The following is a 15,053-nucleotide window of genomic DNA, read 5'->3' as shown; positions in this document are numbered from 1 at the left end:
TTAATCCTCTATGATCAGAGCAAGAAGAGACACATTCTGAATTTTTGCATAAATTCAGAATTGGTAGGCTCTGGGAGTGAGCCTGCAGGGCGCTATAATAGCCCTGGTACCCAGGAGGGGCCCAAGAGCAGGGAAGCCAAGGGTGGAGCAGGCCTTGGCTGGCTGGACAGATGGCTGCTGGTTTAGGAAGAGGTGATGTTCAGTTTGAAACCTGAAGATGGAAAAGAAATTTTCTGGAGGAAGGGAACAAACTGAATAATACTTCAGAATATCGTGGAGGGTCAGGCCAGAATTTTGTCAAGGTACAGAGATGAATGAATTCTCTAGCAGATAGTGAGGCTGCAAAGAAATTGCCGATGCAGTTAAGATTGTCCGTAGAATGGGGATTGAGCATGGCATCTGTAGGGTCAGGGTTGTTTTCTACTTGCTTCTGGGTATTTTAGGGCTAGACCGAGATTCCAAAGGGGTCCCCAACAGATGCAGCAGTGGATTAAAACCAAAGAAGCTACCACATTGTGAACTTTTGCAATTTTTATATTTCACTTCAAATGCATGTTAGAATAATTTCTGCTTTCTGTGTAACTAGGGTAGTAAAACCTAAGAGGAGCTTTAAAATTTTTGAAGTTTTATATTTTTACTACTAAAATAAAACTAACATTTTGTCTCTCTCTCTCTCTTTTTTTTTCCTGAGACCGAGTCTCACTGTCTTGTCCTCAGTAGAGTGCTGTGGTCTCACAGCTCACAGCACTTCAAAATCTTGAGTTCAAGGGATTCTTTGCCTCAGTCCCCTGAGTAGCTGGGACCATAGTAACTGCCACAACACCCAGTTGTTTATAGAAATAGGGTCTTGCTCTGTCTTAGGCTGTTCTCCAATTCCTGAGCTTAAGCAATCTACCCACCTCAGCCTCCTGGAGTGTTAGGATTACAGGCGTGAGCCACCACGACTGGCCCTTATATGACTCTTATCGACATAGTCTTGTTTTGTTACCCAAGCTGGAGGGTAATGATGGCATCGTAGCTCACTATTAACCTCAGACTCGGGCTCAAGGGATCTTTCTTCCTCAGCTTCCTGAGTAGCTGGGACCACAGGTGTGTACCACCAACCCAGCTAATTTTTAATTTTTTTTCTTATTTTGGTGGAGATGGGATCTTGTTGTGTTCCCTCAGCTGGTTTTGAACTCCTGACCTCAAAGTAATCCCTCTACCTCAGCCTCTCAAAGTTGGGATTGCAGGTGTGAGCCACCATGACTGGCCTAGTTAATATCATATGTGATGTCTTGATTTAATACCATTTTATTTTAAAATGTGATTTTATTCACTGGTCTGGACGTGTGTTTGGTTTGTTTTATAGGCTGTATAGATCAATTGGAGAATATGACGTCCTTCGTGGTATTTTTAACACTGAGATAGGAACAAAACAAATCACTCAGAATGCGCTATTAGCAGAAGCCAGAAGTGATTATTCTGAAGCTGCTAAGCAGTACGATGAGGTAAAATGACCTCTAACAAATATGTCAGTTGCTTGTTCTGTGCTTTGACTTTAAGCTAAAAATGGCCCTTGAATGTAGTTCATTCAATGTCTTCTCATTATAATGCTGATGAGAAAAAAACTGGTTTCATCATACTTGGGGTCACTTAAAGCTGCAGTTTCCAGGAGCCTATTGACAATGTTAAATGAAGACCTAATACACTATAAAACTTGCCCAGTCTTATTTCTGTGAAATTACTATGCAGTTTCTGTTGGAGGAGGTTGTTTTCTTTTAATAAGTAAAAAAAAAAAAATGTATAAACTAAAGAAAAATTTGGGAAGATGACTGTAAGTTCAGTTTTATTTTTTGAGACAGATTCTCACTCTATCACCTAGGAGTGCTATGTTGTCAGCCTCGTTCACAGAAACCTCAAACTTCTGGGTTCCAAGGATCCTCCTGCCTCAGCCTCCTGTGTAGTTGGGACTGCAGACACTGCCACAGCACCCAGCTTATTTTTTCTATTTTTAGCCTCACTTTATTCAGGCTGATCTTGAACTCCTGAGCTCAAGGTATCCTCCTACTGTGGCCTCCCAAAGTGCTGGGATTTACAGGCAGGAGCCACTGCCCTCAGCTTAAGAGTTCAGTTTTGAACATTTTGTTCAAGTTTTGAATCCAAGTATAGATGTTGAAATTCAGTTTCGGGGACCTATGAGATTCCTGAGTGAACAATCCAGGTTTTAAAACCCTCTGTGATTTTCTGCACGTGTCCTATATTCTAATGTTTATTCTAAGAACCTGTTACATAATAAATAACCCATTGTATTGATTTAAATAAAATTATGGGTCATTAAAAGTCTTCAGCCTTACTCACTAGCTTCATCGGCAAGTTTTCTTTGAGGACTGTCTTCCCCCTGGTTAGGTTTTTATGTGCATCTGTTCATTTAGATTTCATTTTGCTTTTTTCTTCCTTTCAGTGTCACCTTGAATATTTTCCCTTTCCTCTCCTTGGCATAAAGCTAAAAATGATTGTCTTCAGTATGATTATTACACTACCTCCTTTTTTACATGTCTTCATTTGTATTCTTTCCAAATTTGTGAAATCATCTTACTAACTTTTCTCTGCCAGGCCCTCAATAAACAAGAGTGGGTGGATGGTGAGCCCACGGAGGCTGAGAAGGACTTTTGGGAACTTGCGTCTCTTGACTGTTACAACCAGCTTGCTGAGTGGAAATCACTTGAATACTGTTCTACCGCAAGTGTAGACAGTAAGAGCCCTCCAGATCTAAGTAAAATGTGGAGTGAACCATTTTATCAGGTGGGTAGAATTATTTTTAATATACTGAAATAAGTATTTTAAGTGGTCAAGTATGATTTTCTATTTAATAAAATGGTTTAATAAAACTTTTCCAAAATAAGGCGGCATTTGTGAAGCATTAGGATTTTTATATCACCCAACTCTCCACACAAACGCCATTGTATTGTTAAGTCTTTTATTAAATAACTTTTGGCTAACCCTTTCACAAGAAATGACACGCATTTTAAAATAAGCTGTTTGCAGTGGCTCACACTTGTAATCCCAGCACTCTGGATGACTGAGGCGAGAGAATTGCCTGAGCTGAGGAGTTTGAGAATAGCCTGAGCAAGAGTGAAACCCCATCTTTACTAAAACTAGAAAAATTAGCTGGGCATGGTGTCGGGTACTGTAGTCTCAGCTATGGGGGGATGCTGAGGCAGGAGAATCACTTGAGCTCAAGAGTTTGAGGTTGCTGTGAGGTAGGCTGATGCCACGGCAGTCTATCCAGGCGACATAGTGAGACTCTGTCTCAAAAAATGTATATAAATAAATCTATTTTAATATCCTTGGCACAGCTGCCTGGAAGAGTTTTCCCTTTTGTCTCTTACGTGACAGGAGTTGCCTTGGATCAGTGGCTGCACACAGGCTGGTGTTCAATGGTCTCTCCCTCACCACCCCTCTCTTGACTGTGCCTATAAATTCCCCCATTTATAACAAATCATCTTCCAGCTAAAAGTAGTTCCTGTTTTCTATAGAACATACTCCTGTATATTTTGCAGTTACAAAAGAAGCTATTTTAGATGAACTTCTTTCTAAAATGGTAGTTTTAGGTTTGAAGCATCAAACATCATCACTTTGGCTTTAAATTTTAAGCTATAAAATTAGAGCAAAAGATATTATAGAAATAAAATAGTCATGCTCCAACTAGCTTTTTGAAGTTACAGGTGGATTTTCACTTTCCTCAGGAAACATACCTGCCTTACCTGATGCGCAGCAAGCTGAAGCTGCTGCTGCGAGGTGAGGGGGACCAGACCCTGCTGACGTTCGTGGACGAGGCCATGCGGGTGGAGCTCCGCAAGGCCCTGCTGGAGCTGCAGTACAGCCAGGAGCTGAGCCTGCTCTACCTCCTGCAGGATGACCTGGGCAGAGCCCGATACTATGTCGAGAATGGCATTCGGGCTTTTATGCAGGTAATACAGACCTGTCTGAAATGTGCCATTTTGTGGTATTTTTAAAAGGTAGTAGACTCATGAAAAAATTCAACAAGGAAAAATTTTCAAGTTTTCTTTCATGTCACCCATCCTCTCCTCTTTGCTCTTCTAGCTTCTTCTGTTAGCGTTCTGCATTCTGTCCTTTGTCTTAATGCCTTTAAAAAATTTTTCCTTTCTGTTTTACAAAGTTATATTTTTTGTTTTTCTTTAGTTCTTATTGTCTCGTACTGTCAACACTTGAGAATAGACTTTTCTTTGGTGTAGTTGGATCCAAACTATGAAGTTTGTATCCTTCTGGAGAAGAGCCAGGATCAACCTTCTCTATGTGTTTTCTGCTGTTTTTTTTATTTTTTGCCCTTCAGAGAGTCTTCTGAAGGGTGTTTCTCAGTGTCTTTCATAGAGTCCATTAACAACATCCAGCTTAGAGGCACACTCACTTAGTAGTCTAGTTTTCATTCAGCCATTTTGAAGTTGACCGGTTGTATACTCAAGAGGAAGTTTATCAAGGGAGAAGCAACTGACTTCTGTACTTGGCAATTTTACCTTACGGATATTGGGATATTTTTTAAATTGGTGGCAAATAGAAGCAGCAATAGCTTGATTATATTCATTTTATTGAATTAAAATGTGATTGAAATTATTTTGTAAAACTAAATCATTTGACAGTTGTTTCTATGACCTAATTATTAACCACTCTGACACATTGGATAATTAATATATTTATAGAGTAGTTGCTAGATTTCATGTTTTAGAAAATGTTAAAAATTTAAAGTGAAAACTTGATTTGTGAAAGGACTAAATGCCTTTTCTTTAGAATTATTCTAGCATTGACGCCCTCTTACACAGAAGCAGACTCACCAAACTGCAGTCTGTACAAGCTTTAACAGAAATTCAAGAGTTCATCAGCTTTATAAGCAAAGAAGGTAATTTTTTTTAAATCTACCATTAATGTTTTCTCTTGTAATTATACAAGAGTTATAGCATCTGTTTTTTTTTTTTTTGCTTAGTGGAAGTGCATTTTTCTGGGTCAAAATAAAATATACTGGCTGGTCCAACAGAGCTGTCAGAGGGTGGATGACTGCAGAGGGAGGGCAGGGGCTGCAGGCAGTGTCGGGGGAGTGCCAGAACAGAAGGGCCCTGGACCTAAGGGAGTCTGAGGGAAAGAGGACATCTTTTGAAGGTAAAATGTCTCAGTTGTAAATCTCAATTTCAGTGTTTATCCTGATAATTAAAGAGTAATTATGAAAGACATTTTACAATACTAATAAAAATTGGTATTTGTATCTCTCTACATAATTGTTCTCTACTTTAAATTTGGACAATTATTTTTCAAGCACTTATTATCAGTGATATGTATTTATGAGGTTCTTTCTACTTTCCAGGAGCTATTTTAATCTCTTTATCAATATTACCTGGGTTTTTTTCTTTTCTTTTTTTTTTTTTTTTTTTGAGACAGAGTCTCATTATGTCGCTCTTTGTAGAGTGCTGTAGCGTCACAGCTCACAGCAACCTCAAACTCTTGGGCTTAAGCGATTCTCTTGCCTCAGCCTCCTGTGTAGCTGGGACTTACAGGCACCCGCCACAGTACCTGGCTATTTTTTTTGTTGTAGTTATCATTGTTGTTTGGCAGGCCTGGGCTAGGTTCGAACCCGTGAGCTCCAGTGTAGGTGGCTGGCGCCCTAGCTGCTTAGCTACAGGTGCTGAGCCACCCTGGTCATTATTTTTGTTTTTATTTTAGTGATTTGTTTTGTTTTGTTGGGACAGGGTCTCTGTTGCCTGGGTAGAGTGCTGTGGCATCATAGCTCACAGCAACCTCAAACTCCTGACCTCAAGCAGTTTTCCCACAACCTCCCAAGTAGCTGGGACTACAGGCCCCCACCACAATGCCTGGGGCTGTTTTTAGAGACAGAATCTCACTCTCTCTCAGGCTGGTCTCAAACTCTTGAGCTCAGGCAATCCATCCTCCTTGGCCTCCCAGAGTGTTGAGATCACAGGCGTGAGCCACCAACCAGCATGATTTTAGATTTTAAAATTGGAGGCTAAGGGGTATAGATGTGTAATAAATTAAGAATAGTGTATGTTTATTTTTCCATCTTTATTCTAGATTCTTAAGCAAATGAGGTTTTTTCTTTTTTTTTAATTTTTATTTCAAAATAGTCTTAGAAGGTGGAGGGTGCAGCAGTTGGGTTTTAATTTCAGAATATATTAGATTTACTGTGATAACTTTGTCTTTTATGAGGGGAAAGATGGGATTTTTATTTTTAATTTGGACAGGAAGTTTGGATTGGGTCTTGTTTACCAGTGATGACCTCACTTTTCAGTAGGTCTTGTCATTGAACTATGGACATGATCATTCACAAATATTATTCACAAATATTATTTTTAGGCAATTTATCATCTCAAGCTCCCCTTAAGAGACTTTTAAAAACCTGGATGAACAGATATCCAGATGCTAAAATGGACCCAATAAACATCTGGGACGACATCGTTACAAATCGGTAAGATGTGCCTCTTTTGAGTCAAATGTGAGTTCTTTTTTGAAATTGCTAGTATGGTTTTTCTTCCAAACCATGGTTCAGGGAAGTGTGGGTTTGAGTCTAGTGCAGCTGCCGGTCTGCCCTCTGGCCTCCCAGCTGAGCTCTGCTGGGGACTCTCCATGTCGATGGTGCCTCTGCTTGCCTGCAGGGTGCCCTGCCCTGCCCTCCGGGCACTGCGGCACTGGTTGTGGTCATGTGTGGGAGCAAGGGAGGGTAGTGGGGGGACAGGGTACACGTGCTTCTCTCTCACGGCTGAACTTTAAGTAGTGGGATGACAGCAAACAGGACTACTGAGTAATGACTTTCACTATTCTGTTACTAAAATTGGGTTTTTGACATCCCACCTCGAAGCTGCATTACCCAGCTGTGTGTTACTTTCCCAGCTCTGAGATCATTCCCACGTCCTCCTCTGCTCCTGTGGAATTTGCAGGGCAGATACCAGCCATGTGTTTTAGGGAGCAGGCAGTAGGATCAGAGATTGTGATTTATCTCGTACAGATGTCCACAGGAAATGTAACTGGAGGACTCTGACCCCAGGTACAGTGTTACCCTATTATTTCTTCACCCACATTTTGTAAAATTTTATTTTGAGATAAGTTTAAGAAAAACGTAGTACTTCCTATGTACCTTTTACCCAGGTTCACTTGTTTTTTTTTAACACTTTGCTACATTAACTTTTTTATTCTTTCCCTTTCTCCCAGACATACATATTTATATTCTGAACCATTGGAGCATGCATATTGCACACATCATGTCCTTTTGCCTGTTTTTTTTTTTTTTTTTGAGACAGAGTCTCATTTTCTTGCTCCTGATAGAGTGCTGTGGTGTCACAGCTCACAGAAATCTCAAACTCCTGGGCTCAAGCAATCCTTTCACCTCAGCCTCCCAAGTAGCTGGGACTACAGGTGCTTAGCACCATGCCTAGCTATTTCAAAATGAAATTTTTTTTAGAGACGGGGTCTTGCTGTGTTGTCTAAGCTAGCCTCAAAACGTCTGGCGCCAGGCAATCCTCCTACTTGGCTTCTCAAAGGGCTAGATTACAGCGCCGTGTGCCCAGCCTCTGTATATCAGTGAGCATTTTCTGAGGAAAAGCGTGTTCTCCTGTGTCATCCACAATTCAGTGATCAACTTCAGTGCTTTTGTTTTTAATCTACAGCCCAATTTCAGTTGTGTCATTTGTCCCTGCTAATGTCCTGTGTGTCCATCTCCCCCTTCAGGACAGGATCCAGTCTAAACTCTCGGGTTGCCTTTGGTTGAGGCGCCTTTTTAGTCTCCTTTAATATTGAACAATTTCTCATCTTACCTTTGTCTTTTATGACATTGCTACTTTTAAAGAATATTCCTTGGTTTGGGTTTGTCTTATGTTTACTTCTCACGAGACACGTGTGATTCACCGCTGGTCAGAATACTTTCTTCTCAGGCTACCAAGCCGCAGGTGGGCCCATGTGCACCTGCCCCTTTCTGGTGATTGTCATTTTGATTGTCTTGTTACAGTATCACCTGGTCTCCCTGCTGTATGATGCCACATTTTCTGTAACGTGTGAGTTACTTTGAGACATGCAGACATCTTGCTTATCATAAGATTTGCCCCACTGTATTTTGAATTTTTGGATGATTTGGCACAAATGAGCCTTGACAATATGGTTGCAAAATAATAATTCCTTGTTGTTTTTTTGTTTGTTTGAGACAGAGTCTCACTATGTTGCCCTCGGTAGAGTGCTGTGTTGTCACAGCTCATAGCAACCTCAAATTCTTTGGGCTTAAGCGATTCTCTTACCTCAGCCTTCCAACTAGCTGGGATTACAGGTGCCTGCCATGCCTGGCTTGTTTTCTTGTTGCAGTTGTTTTTTAGCTGGCCTGGGCTGGGTTTGAACCCGCCACCCTCTGGGTATGTGGCTGGCGCTGTAAGCACTGTGCTACAGGTGCCAAGCCCAAAATAATCATTTCTAACTCCACCACTCATTCCATGATTATCAATCTGCATCTTACAAATGGAGGCACCCTCCTCTCTCTCCTATCTATTTATTTATTTACTTTTTAAAAATTATCAAAATAGACTTGTAGATCCCAGTTTATTTAATGGGATGCAACCCATTACCATCTTTATTTATTTTGTGTACAGTTATATCAGATTACTTCATTTTCAAGGCTTATCTTGGAAGTTATTCTCCTGTTTTCTTCTAGAAATGTTATAATTTTAGCTCTTACTTTTATGTCTGTGATCTCTTGGAAGTTTTCTTTTCTATTTTTTCTGAAGAGGTGGTCTTGCTCTATCACCCAGATTGGAACTCCTGGGCTCCAGTGAGCCTCCTGCCTTGGCCTCCTGAGTGGCTGGGACAATAGGCCTGCACTATCATGCCCGGCTAATTAAAAAAAATTTTTTTGGGCAGAGGCGGGGTTGCCCAGGCTGGCCTCAAACTCCTGGCCTAAAATGATCCTATCTCCTTGGGCTTCCAAAGCCACCATGCCTGGCCTATGGAAGGTAGTTTTTGTGGATGATGTGAGACAGACATTGACTTTTTCCATATAGATACGTAGTTATATATACTGCTCTGTTAAACGTCTTTCTTACTATAACTGAATTGCTTTGGCTTCTCTTTTGAAGTCAGGTGACCATTTTTGTGTCAGTCAGTTTCTAGGTGCTCTGGTCTAATTCCTGACTTCTTTTGTGTTGTCAAGCTATCTTCACTGGTGTTGCTTTAGTAGTCTTGAAATCAGGTAGGATGAATTCTTCAACTCTGTTTTTCTTTACAAAAATCATTTTATTTTAAGTAATTTGCATTTATATTTGCATTGTAGAAATTCCTTCCAAAAACAACTATTGAGTTTTTTTTTTTTTTGTAGAGACAGAGTCTCACTTTGTCACTCTTGGTAGAGTGCTATGGCATTACAGCTCACAGCAACCTCCAACTCCTGAGTTTAGGTGATTCTCTTGCCTCAGCCTCCCGAGTAGCTGGGACTACAGGCTTCCGCCACAACGCCCGGCTATTTTTTGGTTGCAGTTTGGCCGGGTTTGAACCCATCACCCTCGGCATATGGGGCCGGCGCCCTACCCACTGAGCCACAGGCGCCACCCCAACTATTGAGATTTTTGACTGGGTTGTTGTAATGACCGTGTTTGGGGCAATTGCTGTCTTATCCATAGAGTTACCCAGTTCATGAGTAGGGCCTGTCTCTGTTTATCTAGGTCTTCTTTAATTTCAGGGACTTGTATTTTTTCAGTATGGAGTGCTTTGAGAGATTTATTTCAAGGTTTTTTGTGTTTTTCAGCACTCCTAAAATGGAAGTTTTGTTAAAAATTGTATTTTCCAATTATTGTTGATGTACAATTGCATTTTACATACTAACTTTTTCTCTTTGCTAACTTCACTCATTAATTTTGGTTCAAGTTTTATAGACTCCCTGGGATTTTCTATGTAAATTAGTGGTATCTGCAAATAGGGTCACTTTTACTTCTTCCTTTCTGAACTTTATGCCGTTTCTTTCTTTTTCTTACCGTGTTCAATGGTTAGGTCTCTTTGGTACAGTCTTAACTATGAGGCTAAAATGAGCATCTTAGTCTTATTTGTGATGGTAGGAAAGACACTTCACTCATTTATCTTTAAGAATGATGTAGTTTTTGTAGATTCCTTTTATCAGATTGAGGGAATTCTCTTCTGTTCCTGATTTTCTTAGAGTTTTCTTTTATCCTGAATGGGTGTTGCGTTTTCTTAGTTGCTTTTTTGGCATAGGTTTAATTGGTCATGCTGTTTTTCTCTTGTATTGTGTTTGTGGTGTGTTATTACAGTGATTGCTTTTTTAATGTTTCTAGTTTCATACTTTATGTCATAGATTCATAATCTAGTTTCATACTTCAGAGGTAAACCTTTTATGATCACAGTGATTCCTTTTCTATATTTTTGCAAACAATGTTAATGATTTTAGAATCTAGAGTCAGGTGGAATATTGGTCTGTGATTCTCTTTGTTGTGTTTCTGTCAGGTTTTGTTATTAGGGTTGTAGTGGATCTGTGAGATGAACTGGGCCTGTTCCCTTCTCTCTGTTTTTTATTTGTACAAGATCTTTATTATTTCTTACATATTTGATACAATTCACCAGTGAAACTCTTTGGACCTGGAGTATGGGAAAGATTTTTTTAAATGTATGTAATTTCATTAGTGGATACAGATAGGGAATTTGAATGTTCTATTTCTTTTTGTGTCAATTTTATTAAATTATATTTTTCAATAACTTTTTTTTTTTTTTTGAGAAAGAGCCTCAAGCTGTCTCCCTGGGTAGAGTGCTGTGGCGTCACAGCTCACAGCAACCCCAACTCCTGGGCTTAAGCAAATCTCTTGCTTCAGCCTCCCAAGTATCTGAGACTACAGGCGCCCACCACAACGCCCGGCTATTTTCAGTTGTAGTAGTTGTTTGGCGGGTCCGGGCTGGATTTGAACCCACCAGCTCTGATGTATGTGGCTGGCGCCTTAGCCTCTTGAGCTACAGGCGCCGAGCCTCAACAATTTTTTAAAAATGCTTGCCTCCCTTATTCTTTAAAAAAAAAAAATTGTCCATTTTATCCAAATTGTCAGATTGTTGTATAAATTTATTCACCTCATTCTTTTATCCTTTTTACTATTTGTCGTGTCTGTGGTAGGAATCCTTTTTTTCTTTCTGAATGTTAGTGATTTGTATTCTTTCTCTCTCTTTTTTCTTGATTTGTCTCTGTAACTTTATCAATTTTGTTGATCTTTTCAAAAGTCCAAGTTTTGGCTTTGTTATATTTTTTTTTTTTTGCAGTTTTTGTCTAGGGCCGGGTTTGAACTCACCACTTCCCATAAATGGGGCCGGCGCCCTACTCCTTTGAGCCACAGGCACAGCCCTTGAAATTTTTTATTTCCTGTCTGTTTTCTATTTCATTGGTTTGTGGTCTCATCTTTTCTTCTTTCTACTTTAAATTTACTTTGCTTTTTTTGTTTTGTTTTGTTTTTTTTAGTTTCTTAAGGTGGAAACTTTGTTCATTGATTTAAAAACTTTCTTCCCTCTAATGTAAGCATTTGAAGTTATATACATATGTGTGTGTGTTTAAGCACTGCTTTAGCTTTTTGGTATGTCATGTTTTTCTGTTCCCAATATTTTCTTTTCTTTTTTTTTTTTTTTTTCCTAATTTCAGAGTACTATAGAGGTAGAAACATTTTAGTTACATACATTGCTTTTGTATTCTTTGGGTCAAAGTTTTAAGTGTGCCTATCACCCACATAATGTACATTGTACTCATTAGGCGTGAATTTACTTATCCTCTTCTCCCCCCTTGACCTACTTGATTGTTTGAGACAGAGTCTTACTCTGTCACTCTGGGTAGAGCACTATGGCGTTACAGCTCACAGCAACCTCAAACTCTTGGGCTCAAGTGATCCTCTTGCCTCAGCCTCCCAAGTAGTTAGGACTACAGGTGCCTACCACAATGCCTGGCTATTTTTAGAGATGGGTCTGGCTCTGGCTCCAGCTGGCCTTGAACTCCTCAGCTCAAGCAATCCACCTGCCCCGTCTCCCAGAGTGCTGGGATCACAGACGTGAGATGTCGCGCCTGGCTTGACCTCCTTTATTTTTAATGGGTGTTATTTCCATGTGTTGATTGATTAGTTCCAATTTAATAGTGAGTACATGTGGTGTTTGTTTTTCCATTCTTGTGATACTTCACTTAGAAGAATGGTTTCCACTTCTGTCCAAGTTAGTACACGTTTTTTTTTTTTATGGCTGAGAAGCACTCTGGGGTACACATCTACATTTTATTAATCCACTCACGCATTGATGGGCACTTAGGTTGTTTCTTATCTTTGCAAATGTGAATTGTGCTGCTGTAAACATTCAAGTCCAGGTTATGTTTTTTATAAAATGTCTTTTTCTTTTGGGTAAGAATGCCCAGCAGTGGGATTGCTGAATCAAAAGGCAGGTCTGCCTCTAGCTTTATTAGGTATCTCCCCATCATTCTGCAGTTCACCAGCAGTACATGGGTGTCCTGTCTCTCCTCATCTACATCAGCTATTTTCTAATTTCCATGTGACTTCTTTTTTGTTCTGTGAAATATTCAAAAGTGTTTCAGATTCTAAATAAGTGGTTTTTCCAGCTATCTTCCTATTATTGATTTCTAAGGTAATTCTCTTGTGGTTTCTGTCCTTTTATGTTTTTTGAGACTTAAGTTATGATCCAACAGATGGTCTATTTTACTTGAATAAATAAACTTGAAAAATCTTATATATTCTGTAGTTCTGGACATACTGGTCTATAGATTTCGGTTAGCTCAGTTGGTCAGTAGTGCTTTGAAACCTCCTGTGTCGTTACTGCTGTGTTTGTTTGCCTAGTTCCACACTGCTGAGTTAGGGATATGAAAAGCTATGAGTGCAGAATTTTCTGTTTCTCTTTTTAATTGTGTTTTTACATACTGTATTTTGGCTCTGTTATTAGGCACATAAACATGGATAAATGCCCCTTTTATTGTTACAAAGTAATGATATATATATATAGTGTGCGTAGATTTCTCATATATATGTGAAATAACGTATAATGAAAACACTACTAGTGTTATATTTTAGTTTAAAGAATCGCACGTAATTCTAAAGTTGTGTGAGGATTTTCCTCTGATCATTTCCCTTTAGCAGTTCTTGTAATGTAGGCCTACTGTGATGAATTGTGCCAGGTTTTTCTTTTTCTGAAGGTATCTTTATTTCACTGTCATTCCTGAGGGATATTTTCTCTCTATGTAGAATGCTGGAGAGATTCTCTTTGCCCTCAGTGGTATCTTTTGGCTTCTGTGTTGAAGAGGAAGTCACGGCTATTTACGCTTGTTACCCTGTATGTGTTATGTCGTATTTTTCTTGATGCTTCAAAAATTTTTTTCTTTGTTACTGGTTATCAACAATTTGATTATGATGTGTCTAGGTAGGTTGGTTTTCTTTTCTTTTTTCTTTCTTTCTTTCTTTTTTTTTTTTTTTTTTGAGACAGAGTCTCGTATTCTGTCACCCTGGGTAGAGTGCTATGGCGTCATAGCTCATAGCAATGTCAAACTCTTGCCTCAGGCTCCTGAGTAGTTGGTACTACAGGTGCCAGCCATTATGCCCAGGTAGTTTTTCTATTTTTATTTTATTTATTTATTTTTGAGACAGTCTCGTTATGTCACCCTTGGTAGAGTGCCACAGTGTCACAGCTCATAGCAACCTCAAACTCTTGGGCTTAATCAATTTTCTTGCCTCAGCCTCCCAGGTAGCTGGGACTACAGGCACCTGCCACAACGCTCAGCTGTTTTTTGGTTGGAGGTATCATTGCTGTTTAGTAGGCCCGGTCCAGGCTCGAACACACCAGCCTCGGTGTATGTGGCTGGTGCCCTACTCACTGAGCTACTGGCACTGAGCCTAATTTTTCTATTTTTAGTAGAGACAGAGTTTTGCTCTTACTCAGGTTGGTCTTGAACTCCTAGCTCAAGGGATGCTCCTGCCTTGGCCTCACAGAGGGCTAGGATCACAGGTGTGAGATACTGTGCCCCACCTAGTTTGGTTTTCTTTGAGTTTATCTTATTTGAGAGTCACTAAGTTTCTTGAATCTGTACATTTATGTAACCAAATTTGGGAAATTTTCTGTCATTGTCTTTTTTTCGAGACAGAGTCTTACCGCAGTCTCCAACTCCTGGTCTCCTGCCGTATCCTCCTGTAGGAGTAGCTGGGACTACAGGCATGAGCCCACTGCACCTGGTCCCAGGAAGCATGCCTTTGCTTGTCCAGAACAATACCAACATTTCTTCTATTTGTGTAACTTTCTTTTTAAAAACAAAAAAAAATCTCTTGGCCTGAGCTGCTTTCCAGGTTCCCGTGGGCAGAATGCAACAGCAGTGCCTCCCATGGGTCTCAGTCACTCGAACTGATACCCAGCTCACAGCCACAGCCACCTCATAACACACGGAAAAGAAGAGATAAGAAATTCATCCCAGCAGTAGGCTGTTTTCCCTCTTTCAGTTTCCCTGCACACACAGCCTGCCATCTTTTGTTTACTGTCAGAACTCTTGAGGAGCTGCAGCAGGTTTTGCCTGAAGGCTGGTTGTCATCTATAGAGGGCTGAGCTGCCGGGGCCCTGTGCTAGGAGAGGCTTGCAAGCCTCCTGATGCTGTTTGAGACTCTGTTGTTTTTAGAAAAGATGGTTCTCTTCCTGGCTCTGTCCTCCTTGATTTCATTTAAGAATATGGTGTGTAGGGCGGCGCCTGTGGCTCAGTCGGTAAGGCGCCGGCCCCATATGCCGAGGGTGGCGGGTTCAAACCCGGCCCCAGCCAAACTGTAACCAAAAAATAGCCGGGCGCTGTGGCGGGTGCCTGTAGTCCCAGCTACTCAGGAGGCTGAGGCAAGAGAATCGCTTAAGCCCCGGAGTTGGAGGTTGCTGTGAGCTGTGTGAGGCCACGGCACTCTACCGCGGGCCATAAAGTGAGACTGTCTCTACAAAAAAAAAAAAAAGAATATGGTGTGTAGTATAGCTCTTTCTGCCTTTGTTTGATTTGTCCCCTCTACCTTAGACTTAGCAGC

General features: G+C 40.4%; 1 protein-coding gene across 1 annotated transcript in view; it reads left to right on the top strand.

Moving 5' to 3' along the window:
- The window catches only part of PRKDC (protein kinase, DNA-activated, catalytic subunit), a 163,241-nt gene that overhangs the window by 122,051 nt on the left and 26,137 nt on the right, over window positions 1–15,053 (top strand). Inside the window, exons 64-68 of the mRNA XM_053558364.1 lie at window positions 1,352–1,490; window positions 2,596–2,784; window positions 3,729–3,953; window positions 4,789–4,897; window positions 6,361–6,472. Of these exons, the coding sequence (XP_053414339.1) occupies window positions 1,352–1,490; window positions 2,596–2,784; window positions 3,729–3,953; window positions 4,789–4,897; window positions 6,361–6,472 (774 nt within the window). The remainder of the gene's footprint in view (window positions 1–1,351; window positions 1,491–2,595; window positions 2,785–3,728; window positions 3,954–4,788; window positions 4,898–6,360; window positions 6,473–15,053) is intronic.

The sequence above is a fragment of the Nycticebus coucang genome, chromosome 13, assembly GCF_027406575.1.
Source record: "Nycticebus coucang isolate mNycCou1 chromosome 13, mNycCou1.pri, whole genome shotgun sequence".
Lineage (NCBI taxonomy): Eukaryota > Metazoa > Chordata > Mammalia > Primates > Lorisidae > Nycticebus > Nycticebus coucang.
This window is presented reverse-complemented; position numbering and strand designations above follow the sequence as displayed.